This window comes from Elephas maximus, chromosome 4 (genome assembly GCF_024166365.1).
Source record: "Elephas maximus indicus isolate mEleMax1 chromosome 4, mEleMax1 primary haplotype, whole genome shotgun sequence".
In the NCBI taxonomy this organism is placed as follows: Eukaryota; Metazoa; Chordata; class Mammalia; order Proboscidea; family Elephantidae; genus Elephas; species Elephas maximus.
In genome coordinates, this window is record NC_064822.1 from 164454690 (window position 1) to 164475482 (window position 20793).

Below are 20793 nucleotides of genomic sequence, written 5' to 3' on the forward strand. Positions count from 1 at the left end.
ATTTCCAGACTCTCAAGTAGAGCTCAAGCTTGAGAAGAGAGAACCATTAAAGGGCAGAGCAAAGACTCCAGTAACACTCAAGCAAAGAAGAGTTGAGCACAATCAGGTATCTTTAGCTTTATGATCACTGTGTAGAAGTATAACCTGACAACACTAATCTACCTTGTGTTTTAGCCTTTGGTTAAGAGTTGACACTCAGATTCCAGCGCACTCAATAAACTGTTAATTCCATTGTTAATTAAATGGCATTAGAAATGTGGTTTTTTGTCACTGTATTATAGCTTATGCTTACTATAAAAACGAGTGTTTAATAAATGCTTCATTTGTGTCTGATTCTATGCTAAGCATCGTTCAAAGCCAGTCATGCTTTTCTTTTTGAGAAAAATACTTAAAAGGTGGAAATTCCTAAACAAATTCTGATAAAAAATTTTCAAAGGCAGGGGGCGGATTTATATTTGTGTTTGGTCTCTAGATTTCTGACTTTGCTTTTACTTTCACCTGTCTTTTGTGGCATTTCCCTCAACTGTGAAACTAGTCTGGGTGTAAGCCCCTGAAGTTGTCTACCTTACTTTAGTTGGGAATTGTGGAAAATTTGCTTTTATCATTGTGGGAGAGGCAAGATGTAATTTTTCAAAGGGAAAATGTAGAAAACTAGGTGGAAAAACAAGCACAGGTATAAAAATGAACTAGTTTACAGAGAACAAATTGGTTATAATCTAATATTGATTTGGCTGCTGCTTTACAAGATGATTTTCCCTAGAGTCATTTTTCTTCTACTCTACGTAGCTGAAAGATTTGTCTAATGTTGATTTATCTTTTCTATCTTCTGTTCGTCATTTTAAAATCACACATTCTCAGAGAACGTGTTCTTAATTTCTTAAGCTATGTCTCCTCATTAGATGTAGAATTTCAAAACTATTTGTTAAAACGAGCTTGGTAACATATGGAAAATGTATATTGAGTGAAAGATGATTTTGTTTAATTTAGAATCAAACACTGGAATATTTTATTGCTTTTTTTTTCTAGTATTGCTAAGGAAGAGAAACTAGGAAAATCTGAAGGATACTGAAAACAAGACATTAAGGTCCTGGACAATTTTGGTCCAGAATGTGAAGGCAAGATGGTATAGTCTTAGCAGGAGTGTGTGAGTAGTCAGGTAATAGGTTAAAAAGTGGAGGTAGTGAGGGGAGGATAGTATTAAAGATGGTTTAATTAAGGATAAGTTATTTGAGTCAGGGAATCTAAATTGAGGGGAAAGATAAATAGAGGAGAGAATAGATTTAGAAGATGACAAGCAGAATTAGATAGTATCCTTATAGAAAATATAAAGATACAGAAAAGCAGAGAAAAGAGTTTAATGACCCTCCAATCAGAGCCTTAATCATTACAAACGTTTTACCAGTTTTCATTTTGTCCCACTCCCCTCCAGCTTTTTAATTTGCTTTTGGTTTTGTTGTTTTGCTTTTTGCCAGAGTATATTAAAGCAAATCCCAGATACCATTTTATACGTTAAAAAATGTCAATATTTCAGTGTATATCTCTAAAAGATAAGGGCTTTTAATGAAATACATAATGACAATGCAGTTGTCACACCTAATAAAATTAATAATTCGTATCTAATTCGTGTTCAAATTCTTCTGGTTGTTCCAGAAATGTATTTTTTTATAATTAAATTTTTCAAGTCAGGATCCAAACAAGATCCACATATCATATTTGGTATCTTTTATTTATGTCTATAGCTATTCCCCCACTATAACAGTTCCCCATCCCTCTATTTATTTGATGAAGAAACCAGGTTATTTCTCTACATAGTTTCCTGCATTCAAGATTTGGTAGATTGTTCCTTTGAATGTTATTTAATTTGCTTTTCTATATCTTTGTTATTTCCTGTAAATTGGGAATGAGACTTTGTATTAGTTTCCTAGGGCTGCCATAATAAATTATCACAAACTGAGTGGCTTCAAAGAGCAGAAATTTATTGTTTCACGGTTCTGTAGGCCACGAGGTGAGAAGTCAAGGTGTCGGCAGGGCCATGCTCTCGCTGAAGGCTCTAGGTAGAATCAGTTCCATGCTTTTCTCTTAGTTTCTAATGTTGGCTTATGGACACATTACTCTAGTTTCTGCCTCTGTTGTCACATGGTGCTCTCCCTGTGTGTCTGTTTCTTAAAAGGATACCAGTCATGTTGAATTAGGGCCCACCCTAATGGCCTCAACTTGATTAACATCTGCAAAGATCCTGTTACCAGATAGGTCACATTCACAGGCACCAGGGGCTAAGATTTCAACATATCTGTTTGGAGGGCACAATTTGTCCTATCACAGATCGATAGCAAGGATATGTGATCAAACCTTCTGCAATGATGAAAATGTCCTATGTCTGTGCTCTCCATTATGGTAGCCCCTAGCCATGTGTGGCTGTCAAATATTTGTGATGTGGCCACTGTAGCAGAGAAACTGAGTTTTTAATTTAAACTTAAATAGCTATACATGGCTATTGGCCACCATAATTGGACTGCATAGATCTAGAGGGTGATTAAGTTAAGGTTCAGTTTCTTTGGCATGAATATGTTATGTCCTTCCTATTGTATCATTTCAAGAGCCATATAATTTGCTTTTGATGATGCTGCAACTAGTAATAGATTCAGATGTTGAAAGCCAGATCCATTCATTATAAAGTTCCACATCACCCATTTGTTGTAAGAGTGGTTTTTCTCATTCATTTGTATCTATTAACTAGAACTTTCCCTTATGAACTGCTTCGTTGCTTTGAAATAAAATTTGTATAGGAGAGCTAGGATTAATGCTTATTTCCTTCCTTTTATTTGCCATTTTTCAAAATACAGTACCCTAGCCACTTCAAAAGGTGACCAGTAAATTATTTTTTAATATTAAAGTTTTTATTTTTTATTTATTCCGATCAATTGCAGTCATTATTTTTTCATGCTCAAAGTGTGCCATCCCTATTGTTAAGTGTCATTGAGTGGATTCACACTCAGAGCAACCCTATAGGACAGAGTAGAACTGCCCCATTGGGTTTCCAAGGAGCTGCTACTGGATTTGAACTGCCAACCTTTTGGTTAGCAGCCAAACTCTTTACTACACCACCAGGGCTCCCTGCCATCCCTAGCCAGTGGGAATTACTAAGTTGGTTCCTATATCTTTTTACTGACTCCAGTTATCTTTGATAAGCATCCTTGGGGTGGGGGGCGGGGTACAGTCAGCTCTAAGCTACTACCCACACGATTGGAGTCCACCCAGAGACACTTCAGAAGAAAGGCCTGGCGAGCTACTTTTGAGAAATCAGCCATTGAAAACTCTGTGGAGCACAGTTCTACTCTGACATACATTGACAGGAGGGTCCCGATGAGTCAGAATTGACTATTTGGCAACTGGCTATTTTTGATTCTTTTCCTGTTTTCTGGCACAGTGAGATGCCCCAGGCTCACGTATATTTCCTGCCTTGTATCTAGTGAGCTGTTTTTTCCAAGACACCCTCTTCCTTTTAACGGAAAATGTTATCTGGGACTACTGTCCAGGTGCGAGGGTGTTCATTCTTGCTGAGTTGCCATTGCTTCTAGGCCTTTTCAGTAGGTAGAGCTAGAAAGCACTTATTTTTTTAGAAAATCATGAATTCATGACGATATATCAAATTTAAGATTATAGGCTATCTAACTTGTTTTTGTTACATTCGCACTCTTAGGCGAATAACTTGGTTCTTAAATGATATTATTTATTTAATTATTACAATATACATATAAAAGTTTCAAAGCAATACAGTAGTAGTACTAACAGCAGTAAGGCTCCTAATGCAATTTGGAGTTTTGCTGTTTTTTTTTTTTTTTGCAGTTTTTCTGGCCTGTAGAATGATCAAAATGCTGTGCTTAAAGTCACTTGAAATAATTTTTTCTTTCTTTGTATGATAAGGCCTCCAACTTGGTGAACAGTTTTGTTTTCTAATATTAGAGATTGCATTTTTCTTTTTTTTTTTAATTACCGAGAATATGTGGTTTTATGTAGGCAGAACAAGGTAGAATCAGATGGAATCTGGTTTCTATCCTTGTTCTCTCCATTTATAGGTAGTTGTATTTATTGATTTTTTTTGTTTACATTTTGTTTCTTTTTGAAAATATGAGGTAAACACATAGATTTATGTATGTATTTATGTTCCTTCCCCCCTTTTTACGCAGAAGGCAACCAACTTTGCACTTGGTATGTTCCTTTGTACCTTTCTGATTTTAACCTAAAAACCTATTCTGGAGATCACTCCATATCAGTATGTAACCGTCTGCCTCGTTCCTTTGTTCAGCTGCATAGTATTCCACTTTATGGACGTACTGTGATTTATTCAGCCAGTTTTCTTTTGGTGGATATTTGGGTTTTCAGTCGTATGCTATTACAGATAATGCCACAATGAACCAATGAAAAGCCTTTTGCTTGTGTCATTTCATATTTTTACTCATTTATTTTTAGAAAATCTTGAAGTATAAATTGTTGGGTCAAAAGATAAATGCATGTGTAATTTTGCTTGCCAAATTCCCCTCCATAAGAGTTTAAGCATTTGACATTCCTAGCAGCAGTGTATGAGAGTACTTTTCTCAAATGGAGAAATTTGATATTGTTAAAAAGCTGAGATGACTAACCATATTGGTTGTGTTTAACCTAAATTGATAGTGAGCTCTTCAGAGTAAGGTGGCTTTTAATTATCTTTTTTGTTTTTCTTGTTAATATACTTTATTTTTTAGAGCAGTTTTAGGTTTACAGAAAACTTGCACAGAAAGTAGAAAGTTCCCATATCCCCCCTCTCGTCACTGTACGCAGGGTTCTGTCTTTTTATGTAATCTAGTTTTATGTGGTTTTTGTTGTGGCTTAAAGCTTGTAATTTTACTGATTGGGATATGTAGCCTTCTTTTGTAGCCCAGCTTCTGCATTCTCACATGCCTCACTGCCTGTTTGCTGAGTAACTTTTTACCTGATAAGTTTTACCAGAAGGCAATGTGAAATGGTTTTGGTTTTTACTCTTATTATCTCCATGCTAAATTCAGGACTTCCTATAGAATATCAGGCTGAAAATAGATGTCGCTGGAATTCGTATTTTGGCCCCAAAGCATCCAGCAATCATATTAACTACTAATTTTATATACCAGTGAATTTTTTTTCAATCAATAATTATTTGGTCCATGTTGTGAGTTAATTACAATATTGGATAATTTTATTTCATTTTTATTTATTTTTTCTTCTCCTCAAAGTCACTTGTTTATTGTGGATTCTGCTTAAAAAAAAAAAAAAGTTGAGTCTTCAGAATATCTTTTCCTGTTTATGTCAAGGTTGTCAGTTTTCTGAATGCAAACTTAATGTTACATTGGTTGAAGAAACTAAATAGGAATTAATAAAATTAGGTGACATTCCCCAACCAACAAATTTAATAAATCTGAACAAAAGAAAGTATAAATGATTCACAGTGAAAAGTCTCCCTCCTTTCCTCCCAGTCATCCCCACAGGCAACCAATGAGTTTCTTGTGTTTCCTTCCATAGAAAAAAATAAAGACTCTTAAAATGGAACTTGACCTCTAAAGTCAAAGAAACTAACAAAAAATGCAAACATGCTTTTGTGTGTGTGTGCATACACACATACCAAAGTAGTTTCAGTAGGTATTTGGTAAAATTGTAACATTTTTGATGAAAGCATTATTTATTTACTCAAAACATAACAAATGGAAAATCCTGGAATTTGTTAGGTAACTAATTTCAAAGAAAAAAAGCTCTCTCTCCCCCTTCCTCCTTACCTTCATGGATACAGTTAAGATATCTAGTCTTCATAGAGTATCAGTTGTAGAACTGATAACTTTATTAGCCCTTTCAAGTAATGTCATTCTTTAATTCTTTGAGTTTTAAAATATTAAGTATACATTGATACCAAGTAGACTATCAAAATAGTACATTTTATAAATATTTCAGTTATTTTCACTGGCATTGATTATTAAGGGGGGGAGGCAGTGTTAAGTAGTTTAAAAATACTTGGGACTGAGATGCCCACTGTCACTTATATTTAGTTGTTCTCGGTCTTTGCGCCTCATTAGAATCCCCTCGGAAGCTATAAAAATTAACTATGCCTAGGACCTTCTAGAAGAGATTCTGATTTAATTGGTCTGGGGGCACTGATGTTTTAAAATCTCCCCAGACATGACACTGCAGCCAGGGTAGAGAACTTCAGATTAAAGCTATTGCTCCCTTCTATTAATTCAAATAATCAGAATTTTGACTGTTAGTAAGCATTTATTATCCTCGTGTGTGCACAATGTCTGCAGATTCGTGTTTTGACTAACATTAAATTTCCGTTCAGCAGATATTTGCTAATTGATAGCAGAATGACGGTAACCCAGAGACTGAGTCAAAGGAAAACTCTTAATAATGTCAATTCCAAATTCGGGTAAATACAACACGAGATATGTCCGTACCTTGTGGGGTTTTGGTAGTAATGCTCCTTGCCAAATAAGTAAATTTATTGGATGACCACTCTTATTGCCACATAAGAGGGAAAAAAATCTCTTTTAAATTAATAGACACCAACTTGAAAATAAAACCATCAGTTATCTAAATCAAATACTAACATGAAAGCAAAAGTGACAGCGTAAGCACGCTCCACTATAATACTGTCATTGATGGGTACTCTCCAGTTGCAAATTTTTAAGGTAATCCTGGTAATAGTGACTTCAAAATGGAACGCCTTGCTACTTGGAATGTAGAATCCCAGGCCCCCTCCCAGATCTCTTATATCCATCTGCATTTTAACAAAAGCTCTGTGTGATTCCTATGCACATTACAGTTTAAGGAGCAGTAATGGTTTTTTAAACTGGTGTGTAAGGACTGCTAGATTATTTTTTAAATGAGGAAATAATTGGTCAGTTTTTCAGGGAGAAATGGATCTGAGACCTTTCTGTCACTATTACTTTTCTGTCTTTCTCTAATAAGAGGTGGGTAGCGTTGCGGTTTGGCATTTGTGGTTTGGCAGTGACGTTTTAGGTTTGCATGTTTATGAAAGGGCGACCGCCAGGTTTGTGTGGTTGCTCAATTTTGACACTTTCTGTTTATCCAAGAAGGAATTGACACCTGGGAATTTTGAGTTCAGATAGCTGGGTATGGATTATAATTTGAAAGGTTTCTACTTAAATAATTCTAACCACATGAAAAGAATAATGTGTAATCTGTGCTAATGGTCATACACAAGTTTGTCTTTTTGTTTGAAAATGAAATTGACTTGTTATAACAAATGACTTTCTTACAAGTTGTGATCAGTCTGATGTAGCTGCAGTACTAGAGACAGATAGCAGTCAATTACAAAAGGGGTGCAGTGATAACTGATGTTCTTTTTCCCTCACTTTTATTATAGTTGGTGAGTTACTAGAGATGGACTTTATTGTGTTTTTTACCAGTTTTCGGATGTCTGTATGTCAGTTCAATCAGTATATTTAGAAATACTTGAAAACATAATAGTGTTTGCAAATACTGGCATTTGGTGATTGGTCTTGGCTTCTTAGTGTGCTAATATGGCCATTATTAAGGTGTTTGATGTTAGAATATGGCTTTTTAATGTGTCAATGCTTGAATAGAGCTATTCTCAAGCTGGAATAACTGAGACTGAATGGAGAAGTGGATCTTCAAAAAGCGGACCTCTGCAGGCATTAACTAGGGAATCTACAAGAGGGTCGAGAAGAACTCCAAGGAAAAGGGTGATGCAAGGCTTATTGTTTAGAAATGGGTTTTCAGATTGGTAGGGTCCTAGTGATTATTTTATATTTATTGTTTTTGTTTTGTTTTCAAACTAACAGGTGGAAACTTCAGAACATTTTCGTATAGATGGTGCAGTAATTTCAGAAAGTACTCCCATAGCTGAAACTATAATGGCTTCAAGCAACGAAACCTTAGTAAATATGTTTCATAAACTATACCAGTGGTATTCCTTGTAAATTACCCCTGAATTAGTACTGGGGAGGTGGTGACTTTTGACAATTTTAGATTTACTTTTTTTTTTTAATACTGCATTTAAAATTTATTTTTCCCATATAGTTCTGAATTTTAGAACTCTTCAATATCTTTTTCAATATAGCAAATTTATATAATTTATTGTATAAGAATTCTAAGTATTACAAGGATACTTTTTTGCTAAAATATTTAAGGAATGAAAGGACTGCACATGTGAAGCACTTATATTAATATGTTCATTTCTAGGTTCTGTCACCTAAATATTCATTAAGGGAAAATTCAAATATTACAGATGTAGAATATCTTCTTTAAATTTTTTTTTTTTCTTTGTAAGTGTCTTTGTTATGTTTGGATAATTCTGAGTCTGAATAATTTGAATCTTGGCAGGTTGTCAATAGGGTGACTGGAAATTTCAAGCATGCAGCTCCTATTCTGCCAATCACTGAATTCTCAGACATACCCAGAAGAACACCAAAGAAACCATTGACGAGAGCTGAAGTAAATGAATAAAATTTAGATCAAGGCTATCATTGATCTTTTAAAGAGGAAATATTTATATTTGTTATTTGGAGTGGGAGGGACCAGAGCTTTCTTTATTGGGTGGTGTGTGTGTGTGTGTGTATATATATGTATTATTTTAAAGACATACTTTCATTAGTGAAAATGAGAGTGAACTAATACAGTATGACATCTAATACTATCCTCTTGCTATTATGTGCCTCTTAAGGTCCATTTTTCAAGGGAGTGGTCCTTTGTGTGATGCTTATGTTTGTCATGGGTGTGAGTGGAAAGATTAGAGGGCTGTGAGGGAAGCTATACTTTGTCTTTCATTGAAAGGTCAAGTAAGTTTAAAGTGACTAAATGATGCTTGAATTCATTAACACATGTATTAAGTTTAAACTACTAACCGCATGGTGCACTATAATTTTAATGACTCTTTACTAAAGGAAATGAAGTATTTATTTTGATTTGGGTATAAAGATTAAAAAAAAAAATCAGAGGTTGTTAAATTATTTCATGTTTCTTAAGTTGGGAAGATTGCATTGACTCTCTAGTTAAAAAAACATTGTTAAAGATCCATGCTAAATAGATTATCTTCTGCATTCAATCATTTATTTTATTACAGAATTCTTAACAAAGAAAAAATATTGTACTCTTAATGTTTTATTCATGAAAAGCATGGGAAATACATACACTGCCATATTAAAAATAAGTATACTGAAATTTTAGGTTTTTTTTTTTAATTTATTTGTGTATGTAGTGATTCCCCCTCCCCCCTCAACCACAGTAAGATGTCTTCATGTTGAAGAAATATGAGAACCTGGGAAATGTGTGGATACCTAGATAATAATGAATGCTGAAATGGCAGTTATAAAAGCTAGGATAGATTTCTTTAGTTGCATTTTGTTCTCTAAAACTTCTGTGTCGAATTGTTCTTTGCACATTTACGCTAAATTTTAACTTGTGATTTCTTATCAGGTGGGAGAAAAAACAGAGGAAAGAAGAACAGAAAGGGATATTCTTAAGGAAATGTTTCCCAATGAAGCATCTACACCAACAGGAATTAGGTATTCAGACACGCTGAAACAAATACTACTATATTCTACTAGGGAAATCTTAATTATTCCTCACAAAGTTATTGTAGTTTTGCTCTCAGAATTGAACTGTTCTCTCTTGGGGAGCAGTTTAATTCCTCTAAGCCACCAGTTTCTATTCTTGAAAGTTGAGTCAGTTTCAAAATTAATTTTGTTAAGCCAAAGGGGTATAAGTAAATAATTTACCTACCATTTAATTCATATTTTGAAATTGAAATGGGAAACCTGAAAAAGAAATCATTTTTTTTCTGAGAATTTTTCTTTTCTAATTGAAAAGGCTATGTTTAGGTATCTGTTGTTTCCTAAGTGACAGAGTAAAACCAAACTACCTTATTTTTTTCCTCTTAATTGCTAAATGTATTGACTTTGAAAAGCCTTCAGGAGGGAGACAGGTTTAATGAGCGTTTATCAGTATATGCATCTAACTTTTTAAAGTGAAAAATGTATAGGTTGATTGACCTAACTACTTTATATGAGACAATTTTCTACTGTTATTTTAAAGAATATCCTTGAAAGTGGGGGTAGCAATGAGATTTTATATTATTTTATCTAAATCATGATTTTATCTAAAATTTGTTTTTTTCTTCCTCCTTTCATTCCTGACAGTGCTAGTTGCCGCAGACCAATCAAGGGGGCTGCAGGCCGGCCTTTGGAACTCCGTGATTTCAGGATGGGGGAATCTTTTTCATCTAAATATGTCCCTAAGTATGTTCCTTTGGCAGATGGCAAGTCAGAAAAGACAAAAAAGGGACGCTCCATTCCCGTGTGGATAAAAATTTTGCTGTTTGTTGTTGTAGCAGTTTTTTTGTTTCTGGTCTATCAAGCTATGGAAACCAACCAAGGAAATCCTTTCTCTCGTTATCTCTCTGACTCTACAGAATCCGAGTGAATGATATCTCTGGCACACTCAACTTGGTCTCCTATTTTTAATAACTATATGAAAAAATTTGTGTAGACTTGACTCAAGAACTAAAAATGTGATTTCACTTCGATAAATGTAGTATTCCATTGAAAAGCGAACAAGATATATAAATGGACTTCACTGAAATGGTTTTGAACTTTGGACTAGTAGGAGATCACTTTGTGCCATATGAATAATCTTTTTTAGCTCTGGAACCTTTTGTAGGCTTTATTTTTTTAATGTGGACATCTTATTTCATTTTTGAGAAAAATGTATATTGTTTTTGTGTATTTGGGAAACAAGAAGGGCAAAATGTGGTGGCATAATGTGAAGCTACACATTTAAATACTTGGAATTCTTACAGAAAAGATTTTAAGATTCTCTGCTGAATAAAAACTTTAGAGATGTGAAACATGAAATTCAGTAAGAGGAAAAGTAACTTGGGGTTGCACTTTTTGTAACTGCAACAGTTTGATGGTGTTTATGGGGGAGAGTACAGCAATAATCTCTTCAGTAACTTTTAATGGTAATTGTATTATAGCCCTATTGTACTCACTTTTTAAAAGATTTCTAGTATCATGAAAGTCCTAAAAACCCATTTTAAATACAGTTCATTTTTAGCAGGGATCTTTTAGTGCAACACAGGTATGTTTTGGAAAACTGTTGGTTGGCTATACATGTTTTAAAAAACTGTCAGCTAGCTACAATTTTGTAGCTATAAGGCCATAACTGAAAATTTGTGCTCTTTATTTACAGCAAAACATTCATTCTGTCAATCCTGATTTGCTACCAAAATATTTCTTAGATAAATAAGTGTATGTGTGTTTGTTTAGAAGTTAGAAACTTTAAACACTGGTCTTAGTTTCATTTGGGTTTGTTCATTATTCCTTTGTGTTCTGTTACCAAAAACAAATTTTACCAAGTTTTTGCCCTACATTTCCCAATGTAATTTGATTTAAAAGTGCAAAAAGTATTTTCTTTTAAATTACATAGTAAACTTTTCTTGAATACACAATAGTTAACCGATAAAGTTGTAAACTCTGAGAAGGGCATTATGATTTTGTGTACTCTTGAAATGGTTAACTGTATCTTTGTGGTTGGTGTTGTTTTTTTTTTTTAGCTGAAACTTACCTCATGTTTAGCTTGGCTAAATAAAATAGTAGATAATTGAAATTTCAATAGAATCAAGTGAAACAAAAATTTTAAGCTTACTCATTTTGAGTTTCAAATTTACACTCATTGACCATAAAGCACATTAAAAATGTAAGTTATTTTTAAATATCATCTGAAATAAAAGTGATACTTTTAAAAAAAGGAAAAAACTGAAGATATATTTAGACTGGCACCCGGTTTTTATTTGAATTAGCCATATTCTGATACTTAGCTTGTAGATATTTTATAGACATCTTTACTTACTTTGCAGTTGAAACCAGAAACACTGGTAGGTCTGGTCCTGCGGGGGGCATGAGAAACTTCCTCCCAGGTCAGAAACGTTTGCCTCTCTGAGTAGAAGTGTTTCTTTGAGATGAGCCACAGAGGGGGCATGTTTTACTCAACCTTTCCACTATTGGGTAATAGCAAGTCTATGCTTACTTTGTTTTTAAACTTTGTTTCCCATATTGTTTTTCATCTTTTGTTTATAACTTAGAAATTTTGAGAAGCTACATTTAATGTTTAAAAATGTGGGAAGATTAATCAGACATAACATGTATGTAAGATCAGTTTTCTAATAGTAAAAGTATGGTCCAAAATAGGAAAAGTAGGACCAGGTAAAACATGTAGTCTCTTTTTAAGAACAAAACAGAACATGTACTTGGTCTTTTGTCTGTGTCTGTTTTTTGCCACTAGAGTAAATGTGTCCTTGATGTAAATGCAAAAGGCATTTCTTCCTGATTAAATTGTCGACGTAGTAGTTAAGACTTTACAATATAATTCAATAATAAAGTAATTAACCTCTAGTTTTGTCATTGCAATAAATGCTTTTCAGAGAGTTGTATACAATTTCCTGATAACATCTTTTTTTTCCAGATTGTTTTCTTATGTGGTATATATGAATTGTTGAGTTTTAGCTCTCATTTCAGTCTATTCCTCTGTTTTATTTCTAATCATCATAGTAATCAAGTCCTCGTTTGTTCATAAACAAGCAATATATAGCCATTAGTTCACAGAACGACAGGGAAATTCTCAGGGACACCTCTCCTACCCCCTACAATAAAGTAAGTACTTCTTTTCAGCTCTGTCCACCCCACCCCTGGCCTTAGTTTTACTGCCTTAGTACTTCAGTACAGCACTCTTGATTATACTTAGCCTTGCTTTGAGACTAAACAGGTCACTGTGGTTTTTTTCATCATGGAGCTGTGTTCAGAGGATGAAATTGCTGTTACCTTTCTGTCATTCATGTGTTGTCCCCCCCCATTTTAATTAGTGACTCTCAAAGTAATACATACACTGTAGTTAATTGAAAACCAAATAGCATCAAAAGCTTAAAATAGCATTTGATTACATGCTTGCCATGTGCTAGGTACTGCTCTACTAGCTTGTTATATATTAACTCATCCACACAGTAATCCTATGAAGTAGGTGTTTTATTATCCTCTCATTATAAGTAGGTGTTTTATTATCCTCTCATTACAAATGAGGAAATTGATGCTCAGAGAAGTTAGGACTCTTGCTCGGGTTTGTACAGCTGGAAAATGGTCTGATTAAACAGGCCTGCTCCTTCTACAACTTTAAGTGTTGCCTCTAAGTTCCAAACTTCTTAGGGGTTCTTTAGGGTAGAGTGGCTCACTTCCAGTTTTACTCTTTGCAGTCATTTAAGTTGAGCCTTCTTTAACTTTGCTAACTTATTTTCCATTTCTTGATCTGTTTTACATCTTCCAAAATTTTTTGGACATATTTTGTCCTTTGATGTCTCTTATGCCATTCTGTTTGCCATTGTGGTAAAACACTTATAATCCCTTATTGGTGATATAGTCTTAGCAGAAAGAGGCTTTAAACACATGTGGTTAATCTCTCACCTTGATATCGGCAGTCAGAGAGCTTTTCTGAATTCACATACCATCCTCCCACCAAAGATTTGGGAAGGAGGTAAAGAAGTAGACATGGAGTTTTGAGTGTATGTGTCCTGGGGGTGGGGGTGGGGGGCATCCATGCGATTCTGTTAGGCCCTCGTTAGCTTAACTGACATTCGATGGCATTTATGTTATTATATTCAGAGTGTTTTGAAATTGATTGGAATTTATCACTTAAAAATTTTGCTACCCACTTAAATATTGTACACCTCCTCTGGGCCAGGTATAACGCTTTGCAGTACATGGATGCAGTTTGAGAAATACCTTTGAATTTGTCTTGGGGCATTCTTTTGGGAAGTAGTTAAAAAATAAAGCATTTGACTATTCCAGGTAACTAATAACAATATAATTATATTGGCAGTTGAAGTATTGTTATTTATCTTATTGAGGAAAATTAGTAATGTTTAATCCTTGTTGGCAAAGAATCAAAAGTTTGTCAGAACTTCTTTGGAATAAATTAAAGCTGATTATGAAAATTCGATCCTAATCAAATGCTTTTGCATTAGACTACTGCTGACTTTATTGTCCAGAATTTAACACATTGAGTTTGTGACAGTAACTTGAAATGGGAAAGAAATGTAAGGTGTACTTGTTTTATTTTCCCCAGTAAGAGGAATAGTTAGAATTGTTGTTATTACGGTTTATGGTTTGACTGCAAGAAGAAATACATTTTTCATATCACTTTATAAAATTGGTATTATTATGCCACCAGGGCTCCTTATTTTAGTTATTTAATACATGCTTTGGAAACCCTGATGGGGTAGTGGTTAAGAACGGCTGCTAACCAAGAAGTCAGCAGTTCGAATCCAACAGGTGCCCCTTGGAAACCATGTGAGGCAGTTCTACTGTGTCCTATAGGGTCACTGAGTCAGAATCAACCCAATGGCAATAGGTTTGGCTTTTTTTTTTTTTTGCTAAATACATGCTCATATGGGATTTAAACTGTATTAGTTAACTATTGCTATGTATGTAACAAGTTACTTCAAACTGAAAACAATTACTGCATGGTTTCTTTGTGTCAGAAATTCAGGCGTGGCTTAGCTGGGTGGTTCTGGCTCAAGGTCTCATAACATTGCAGTCAGGGCTGCAGTATCTGAAGACTCAACTGGGACAATCTGCTTCCAAGCTCACAAGGTACTGGCTGTAAGCTCACTGTTACGAGTGCCGTTATGGCATGACAGCTGGCTTCTCCCAGTGTGACGCAAGAGAGAAGGCGCACCCAAGACTGAAGCCACTGTTTTTACATAACCTAATCTTGGAAATGACGTATCTTGACTTTTGCCATACTCTATTATTGGTAGCATAGATCAGCTCTGGTAAAATGTGGGAAGGGACTACACAAGGGTGTGAATACTAGGAGGCAGGGATCACTGAGGCTTATCTTGAAGTTTGGCTACCACAACTACCATTGTAATCTGAGGGGCGGTACCCACCACCACTGGCGGGAGGGGTGGTGTACATATTTAATTTGCTGATGCTATATCATTTGGAAACAATACCAAGTAATGCTTTGGAATTCATACACACCTTAATGATTTCTTTGAAGCATTCACCATTTTGATCTGTTCATTCTAAAAAATTGATTACATATAAAATAAATATGAATGAACCAGAGGAATAGGAATGAGATGAGAGAAATGGGTAGATTGATCTTTCAGAGGACTTGATTAATTGGATACGGCCAGAGAGACAGGGACAAGTAAAAAGTTTTTTTTTAAGTTGGGCAGCCTAGTGGAAGACGGTGTCAGTCACTGAAAGAGAACTCTAGAGGAAGCCCAAATTTGAGGGAAAGAAGATAGACTCTGGTTTTGCGTACGTTGAATTTGTTATTGGAAACCCTGGTGGCATAGTGGTTAAGTGCCGACTGGTAACCAAGAGGTCGGCAGTTCGAATCCACCAGGGGCTCCTTGGGAACCGGGGGGCAGCTATAGAGTTGCTGTGAGTCAGAACCAACTTGACGGCAGCAGGTGTGGGGTTTGGGGGTTTGAATTTGGTATTACCACGAGAAACTAGTGCCTAACATGGTGCTTGGCACATAGCAAGCACTCAAGTGCTATGTGAATGAATCCAAACGGAGATCATCCATTGGCAGTTAGATAATCATCTAAAGCTCAGAAATTTGAACAAGAAATAGTTGGGAGTCCTTAGCAAATAGACGTAATAGAAGAGATAGGAATATAGAAGATTACCCATAGAAATAGAGAAGACAGACAATGAAGGAAGACCAGGAGAATGTCATTGAAGAGAGTGGTTAAGTTATGCTGCTGTGTAAAATGAGAACAGAGAAATAATGGTTCATTAAATACAGTCATTACTGACCTTGGTGAGAGCAATTTCAGTAATATGGTGGAGTCAGAATTGTAGAACTAACTAAAAGAGCAGCAGCTTGAGAGTTGATGAAAGGTCAGGGTTTCTGTTTGTTTCAGAAATGCAGACCATACACCAGGACACAGATAAACAGCATTACCAGTCCCCCGGAGGCTCTCCCTTCTAGTTTTTCTCTCTCCTACCCTACCTTCCCCAAGACTAATCACTATCTTGATTCTGTCTTGGTTTTGTTGCTTTATAGATAGAATCATACATTATGTACACCTTTATGAGTGGTTTTCCTTAATGTTGTGTTTGTGAGATTAATCCATAATTTTGTGTAGAGATTGTTTTCATTGCTGTATTTTACTTTGTGTGAATTTAACAATTTATCCATTCAACTTTTGATGGACATTATTTGGGTAGTTTCCTGTTTTTGACTATTACAAAAAATGCAGCTGTGAACACTTCTGTTCAGGTCTTGGTGGATGCATGTGGATGTATTTCTGTTCGTTGGGTCATAGGGTTTGCTTATGTGCCAGTTATGTCTGTGTTCTGGATACTAGATCAGTGTATCAGGTTCCAATCAAGTGTTTGGCTGCTAACCAAAAGGTTGGCAGTTCGAATCCAACAGCTGCTCCTTGGAAACGCTATGGGGCAGTCCTGCTCTGTCCTGTAAGGTTGCTATGAGTCAGAATCAACTCAACAGCAATGAGAATTTTCTCAAGAAACGTGACAGTACATGCCCACAAAAAGACTAATAAATGCTTATAGCAGTTTTTATTCATGATAGCCCTTGTTGGAAATAGTTCACATGTCCATCAACATAAGAATAAATATAGAATATTCTTACAATGGGATACTACGGAGCAGTGAGAATGAACAGCCTAACTACATGTGACAACGTATGTGAATCTCAAGGACATAACACTGAATGAAACAAGCATGGAACAAAAGTATATAGTGTATGATTCCATTAAAAATTGCTAAAGTAGGAAAACAGGTGAAAAGTATTCTATGGTGATAGAAGTCAGAATAGAAATTTTAAAGAGATTGAGAAATTCAACACTAATGTACTTGGGCAGCTTTTCATCTGTTAAAACCAAACCCAAACCCGTTGCCGTCAAGTAGATTCTGACTCACAGCGACCCTACAGGACATAGTAGAACTACCCCATAGAGTTTCCAAGGAGCACCTAGTGGATTTGAACTGCTGGCCTTTTGTTTAGCAGTCATAGCACTTAACCACTATGCCACCGGGGTTTCCTTTCATCTGTTAGTAGTTTTTACTATTAATTTTTAAATTAATTGCCTGTTTGTGTTTTTGCCCGTTTTTGGTAATTGGGAGGCTTGGTTCTTATTGGTAAGTGGAATCTTTTTAATATTTTATGTTATGTCTATGTTTCAAGTACTTTTCCTAGCCTCTTTGAATTGGTTTTTGGTATCTTGTGGCACAGATGTTTTCTGTTATTAGATAATAAAAGCCATTGCTTGTCACCTCTACTTCTGGCCATGACAGAATAACTGATACTAGATTTGTCCTCCCATTGTAAATAACTAGAAAATGGCAAGATGTTTGAAACAACTCTTTGCAAACATCGGATAACAGCACAAGAGTATAATCCCTGAGAAAAGGGAAACAAAAGTGGGCCCTACAATTGCACTGGCTTTTTTCCTGCAACATTTTGTCACTGATGCAAAAGGAAGGTGGACCCAAGCAGAGAAAAGGGGTCTCAGGTTAGTTGAGACAGATCAGAGCTTGGGGAGGCTAAGGCAGTTAGAATTTGTGGGATAGAGTAACAAAAACCCGTTGCTGTCGAGTCGATTCCAACTCATAGCGACCCTATAGGACAGGGTAGGAGTGCCCCATAGGGTTTCCAAGGAGTGGCTGGTGGATTCAAACTGCTGACCTCTTGGTTAACAGCTGAATGCTTAAACACTGCGCCACCAGTGCTCCACAGTAACAAAGGGAATTATGCAGGGAAAAAGCTCCAGAAACCTGCATAGGAGTCCCTTGAATCTTTGACTAAATACCAAACTATGCATGCATAGAGCGCAGCTGCATAAGGCTGAGCGAAGACCTGTCCAGGGGCTGTGAGCTGAACAACTCCCAAAGCTCCCACAGGGATAGGAGACAGTCCAGTTCCAACAGCCAGAGTGGAGACATCTTGTAAAATACCCAGGGTGCTCAGTATTGATAGAGGGGTCACCTGAATAGCACTAACTAGCTCTAGAATAAAAGCTAGACACACTCGAACAAAAACCAGCTTTGAAAGGATCACGCTGATCTAGTTAATTATCCTCAGAACGTGGTTGGATTTAGGCCTACCCCAATTCAGTATGACCTCAACTAATGACATCTGCAAAGACCCTATTTCTAAATAAGGTCATATTCTCAGCACCAAGGGTTAGGATATCAACATATCTTTTGGAGGGACACAACACTTACCCTCTCTTCCAGTGTTCACTCCAGCGAGGGAGTAAACAGCTCCGTGTGAGCGGTGCGTGTGTGCAATATGGCTTTCTGACTGTAGGGCACTGAGCTAGGGTAGGATGGGGATGGTAAAGCATCTCTTTCTCGCTCTTCCTCCCCCTGACAGGAGGAAAGGAGAGCAGAGAAAAGGCTCTTAAACTCAGGAGGGGGCTGGAGCACATGCTGTTCACAGGCTTCAGGTAATAAATCTCTAGATATCAGAGAGCACTCTGTCACTCCCCAGCCACTGGGTAGGAACTGGATTCAAAGCCAGAGTTCTCAAAACTGACCCCTTCAAAGGGCCATTATTCTACCCTGCTTCCCATGAGATCGCTTTTCCTACTTTACCACTTGTAAAAAAAATTTAATTAAGTCCCCTGGTTCCCAGCTAGGGGGCTTGCCAGAAAGCAGCTGAGGTGTCTCAGGACCCGATTTCTCTTCTAATACGATGATTAATCTCTTCCTCTTTTTTTTTCTGTATTCCTTTTCCTAGCACAGCCTATGCAATTCCAGAGCCCCAGGGAAGCCAGAGCAGACTTAGGAGGAAGAGCCCATGGGAAAGGGAATGTGAGAAATAGACTTGGGATGAGGATCGAAGTTGTCCTCTAGGAGAACGTGAGCCCTGCCTGGCCCTTCTGTCCCCTTATGCTCCTGGCTGGAGGTTTTATCTCTTGTCTTTAGCAACCCAACCTGTAAAGATCCTTCCTGTGAGTGTGAAGGAGCAATGGTGGAAGGCAGCCTTCTGCTCTGCGAGATGTGGCTTCCTCTTTGTTGCCTTTGGCTCCCACAGGTCTCTGCCTGAGCCCTCTCTGGCACTGGACTGTTGGTTGTGCTCTTGGCCTGAGCATGCTCTAGAACCCTCACTATACCCCAGTTCAGCTCTCTGGTCTCCCTGTCTCCTCACTTTGTCTGCTCTAGTGTCACAATGAGCCCTGGCTGCTCATCACTCCTTTACCTAGCACTGGCCATTTCTGCCACCAGAGGCCCTAAGTTCCTATTTGCCTCACACAATTGCAGGGACTGACTTGTTTTCCTCTACCATCCATGGACTGACCTGTCTACCATGCTCTCCTGGCCACTGGTCCCTCCTACTCCTTCAATTATCATCTACCTCCCACTAACTGTCCCTTGTTCACCCTCACCCCAGGGCTCCTTTCAGTCACCAGAATCTTTTTTGCCAGTGAATACCTCCATGCTCTCACGTTCCATTCTTTCACCTCACCAAAGGGCTTTCATCTGCCCCCAGAACGTTTTTTGCCACCGAATTCCACGTTCTTATTGGCCCCACTAGAGGTCCCCCTTCCAACATCATTCATGGGTTCAGAGAGGCCACACAAGCCGAGCTCATGAGGCCGTGGTGTGCAAAAATTCCCATTTCCTGGGCCATGAGTCAGCCTCTGTAAAAAGAACCTTTGATAAATAGGATGCAGTGCTTCTTCCAGTGACTTCATCCCAGGAAGAAAAGGCAAAAGGCAGGAAGGTTCTCCGGAAAAGCTATGTCGTGGTCAGCCTCCACGCCCAGCCCAGACCCAGTGGAGATCAGATCTGCCTCTGTGGGTAGTGAAGATACCAAAACTCAGGAGCATACAACAGTCATAGGCCTGACTTGAGAAAGGACACTGGCATTTAGGTGTGGACACCATGTGTGGTTTTTTGTTTTTTTTTTTTGGAGGTTTTTGTATAACGATAACCGATACATATAGAACACCTCACACAACAAAGACAAAACATGTTGTTTTCTTGTTGCTGTGTAACAAATTACCAGAAATTTAGTGGCTGAAAACACCCATTTATCATCTCAGTTTCTGTGGCTCAGAAGTCTGGGCACAGCATAGCTCAACTGGGTTCCCTGCTTAGGGTTTCACAGGTCAAAATCAAGCAGTTGGCAGGGCTGCGTTCCTTACTGAAGACTTTAGGGAGAAATCTGTGTCCAAGATCATTTAGGATGTTGGCAGAATTCAATGCTTTCTCATGCTTTGCACCGGAACTCCTCCATCTTTAAGTTGCCATGGTGGGTCAGGTTATTCTCACATCTCAAACCTCTCTGACATCCTTTTCTGCTTTTAAGGGTTCATGTGATTACATTGACTCCATTTGGATAATCCAGGAAAATCTCCATATCTTAATAATTACATCTGCAAGTCCCTTTAACATATTCACACAAGTAACATCAGAGAATAAAGACCATGGGGGCCAAAATTCTGCCTATTGCACGTGTTCCTTCAACTGTCACTGGAACATTAATAAAAATGGACTGTATGTAAGCAAGACCCCAAAATTTCAAAAGACTGAAATAATTCGTAGTTCTCTGACTATAGTGGAATTAAGCTATGCATCAGTAAAGAACCAGATTGAGAAAATCTTCAACTGCTTGGAAACTAAGGAATGCACTATCAAATAACTCATGCATCAATAAGGAATTACAGTAGAAATTAGAAAATATTTTGATCTGAATGATAATGAAGAT

At 37.0% G+C, this 20793-nt stretch overlaps 1 protein-coding gene across 3 annotated transcripts in view; it reads left to right on the top strand.

Annotated features, from left to right (window-relative positions):
* Positions 1 to 12447, top strand: part of TMPO (thymopoietin) — a 29702-nt gene extending 17255 nt beyond the window's left edge. The window contains exons 4-9 of one of the 3 annotated variants that reach the window (XM_049884131.1): positions 9 to 106; positions 7608 to 7727; positions 7827 to 7922; positions 8368 to 8478; positions 9460 to 9548; positions 10182 to 12445. In XM_049884131.1, the coding sequence (XP_049740088.1) occupies positions 9 to 106; positions 7608 to 7727; positions 7827 to 7922; positions 8368 to 8478; positions 9460 to 9548; positions 10182 to 10464 (797 nt within the window). In that variant the 3' untranslated portion in view covers positions 10465 to 12445. Of the gene's footprint in view, positions 1 to 8; positions 107 to 7607; positions 7728 to 7826; positions 7923 to 8367; positions 8479 to 9459; positions 9549 to 10181 lie in introns of all 3 variants that reach the window. The other 2 variants (XM_049884132.1, XM_049884133.1) reach the window with 2 other exon arrangements.
* The last annotated feature ends 8346 nt before the right edge of the window (positions 12448 to 20793 follow it).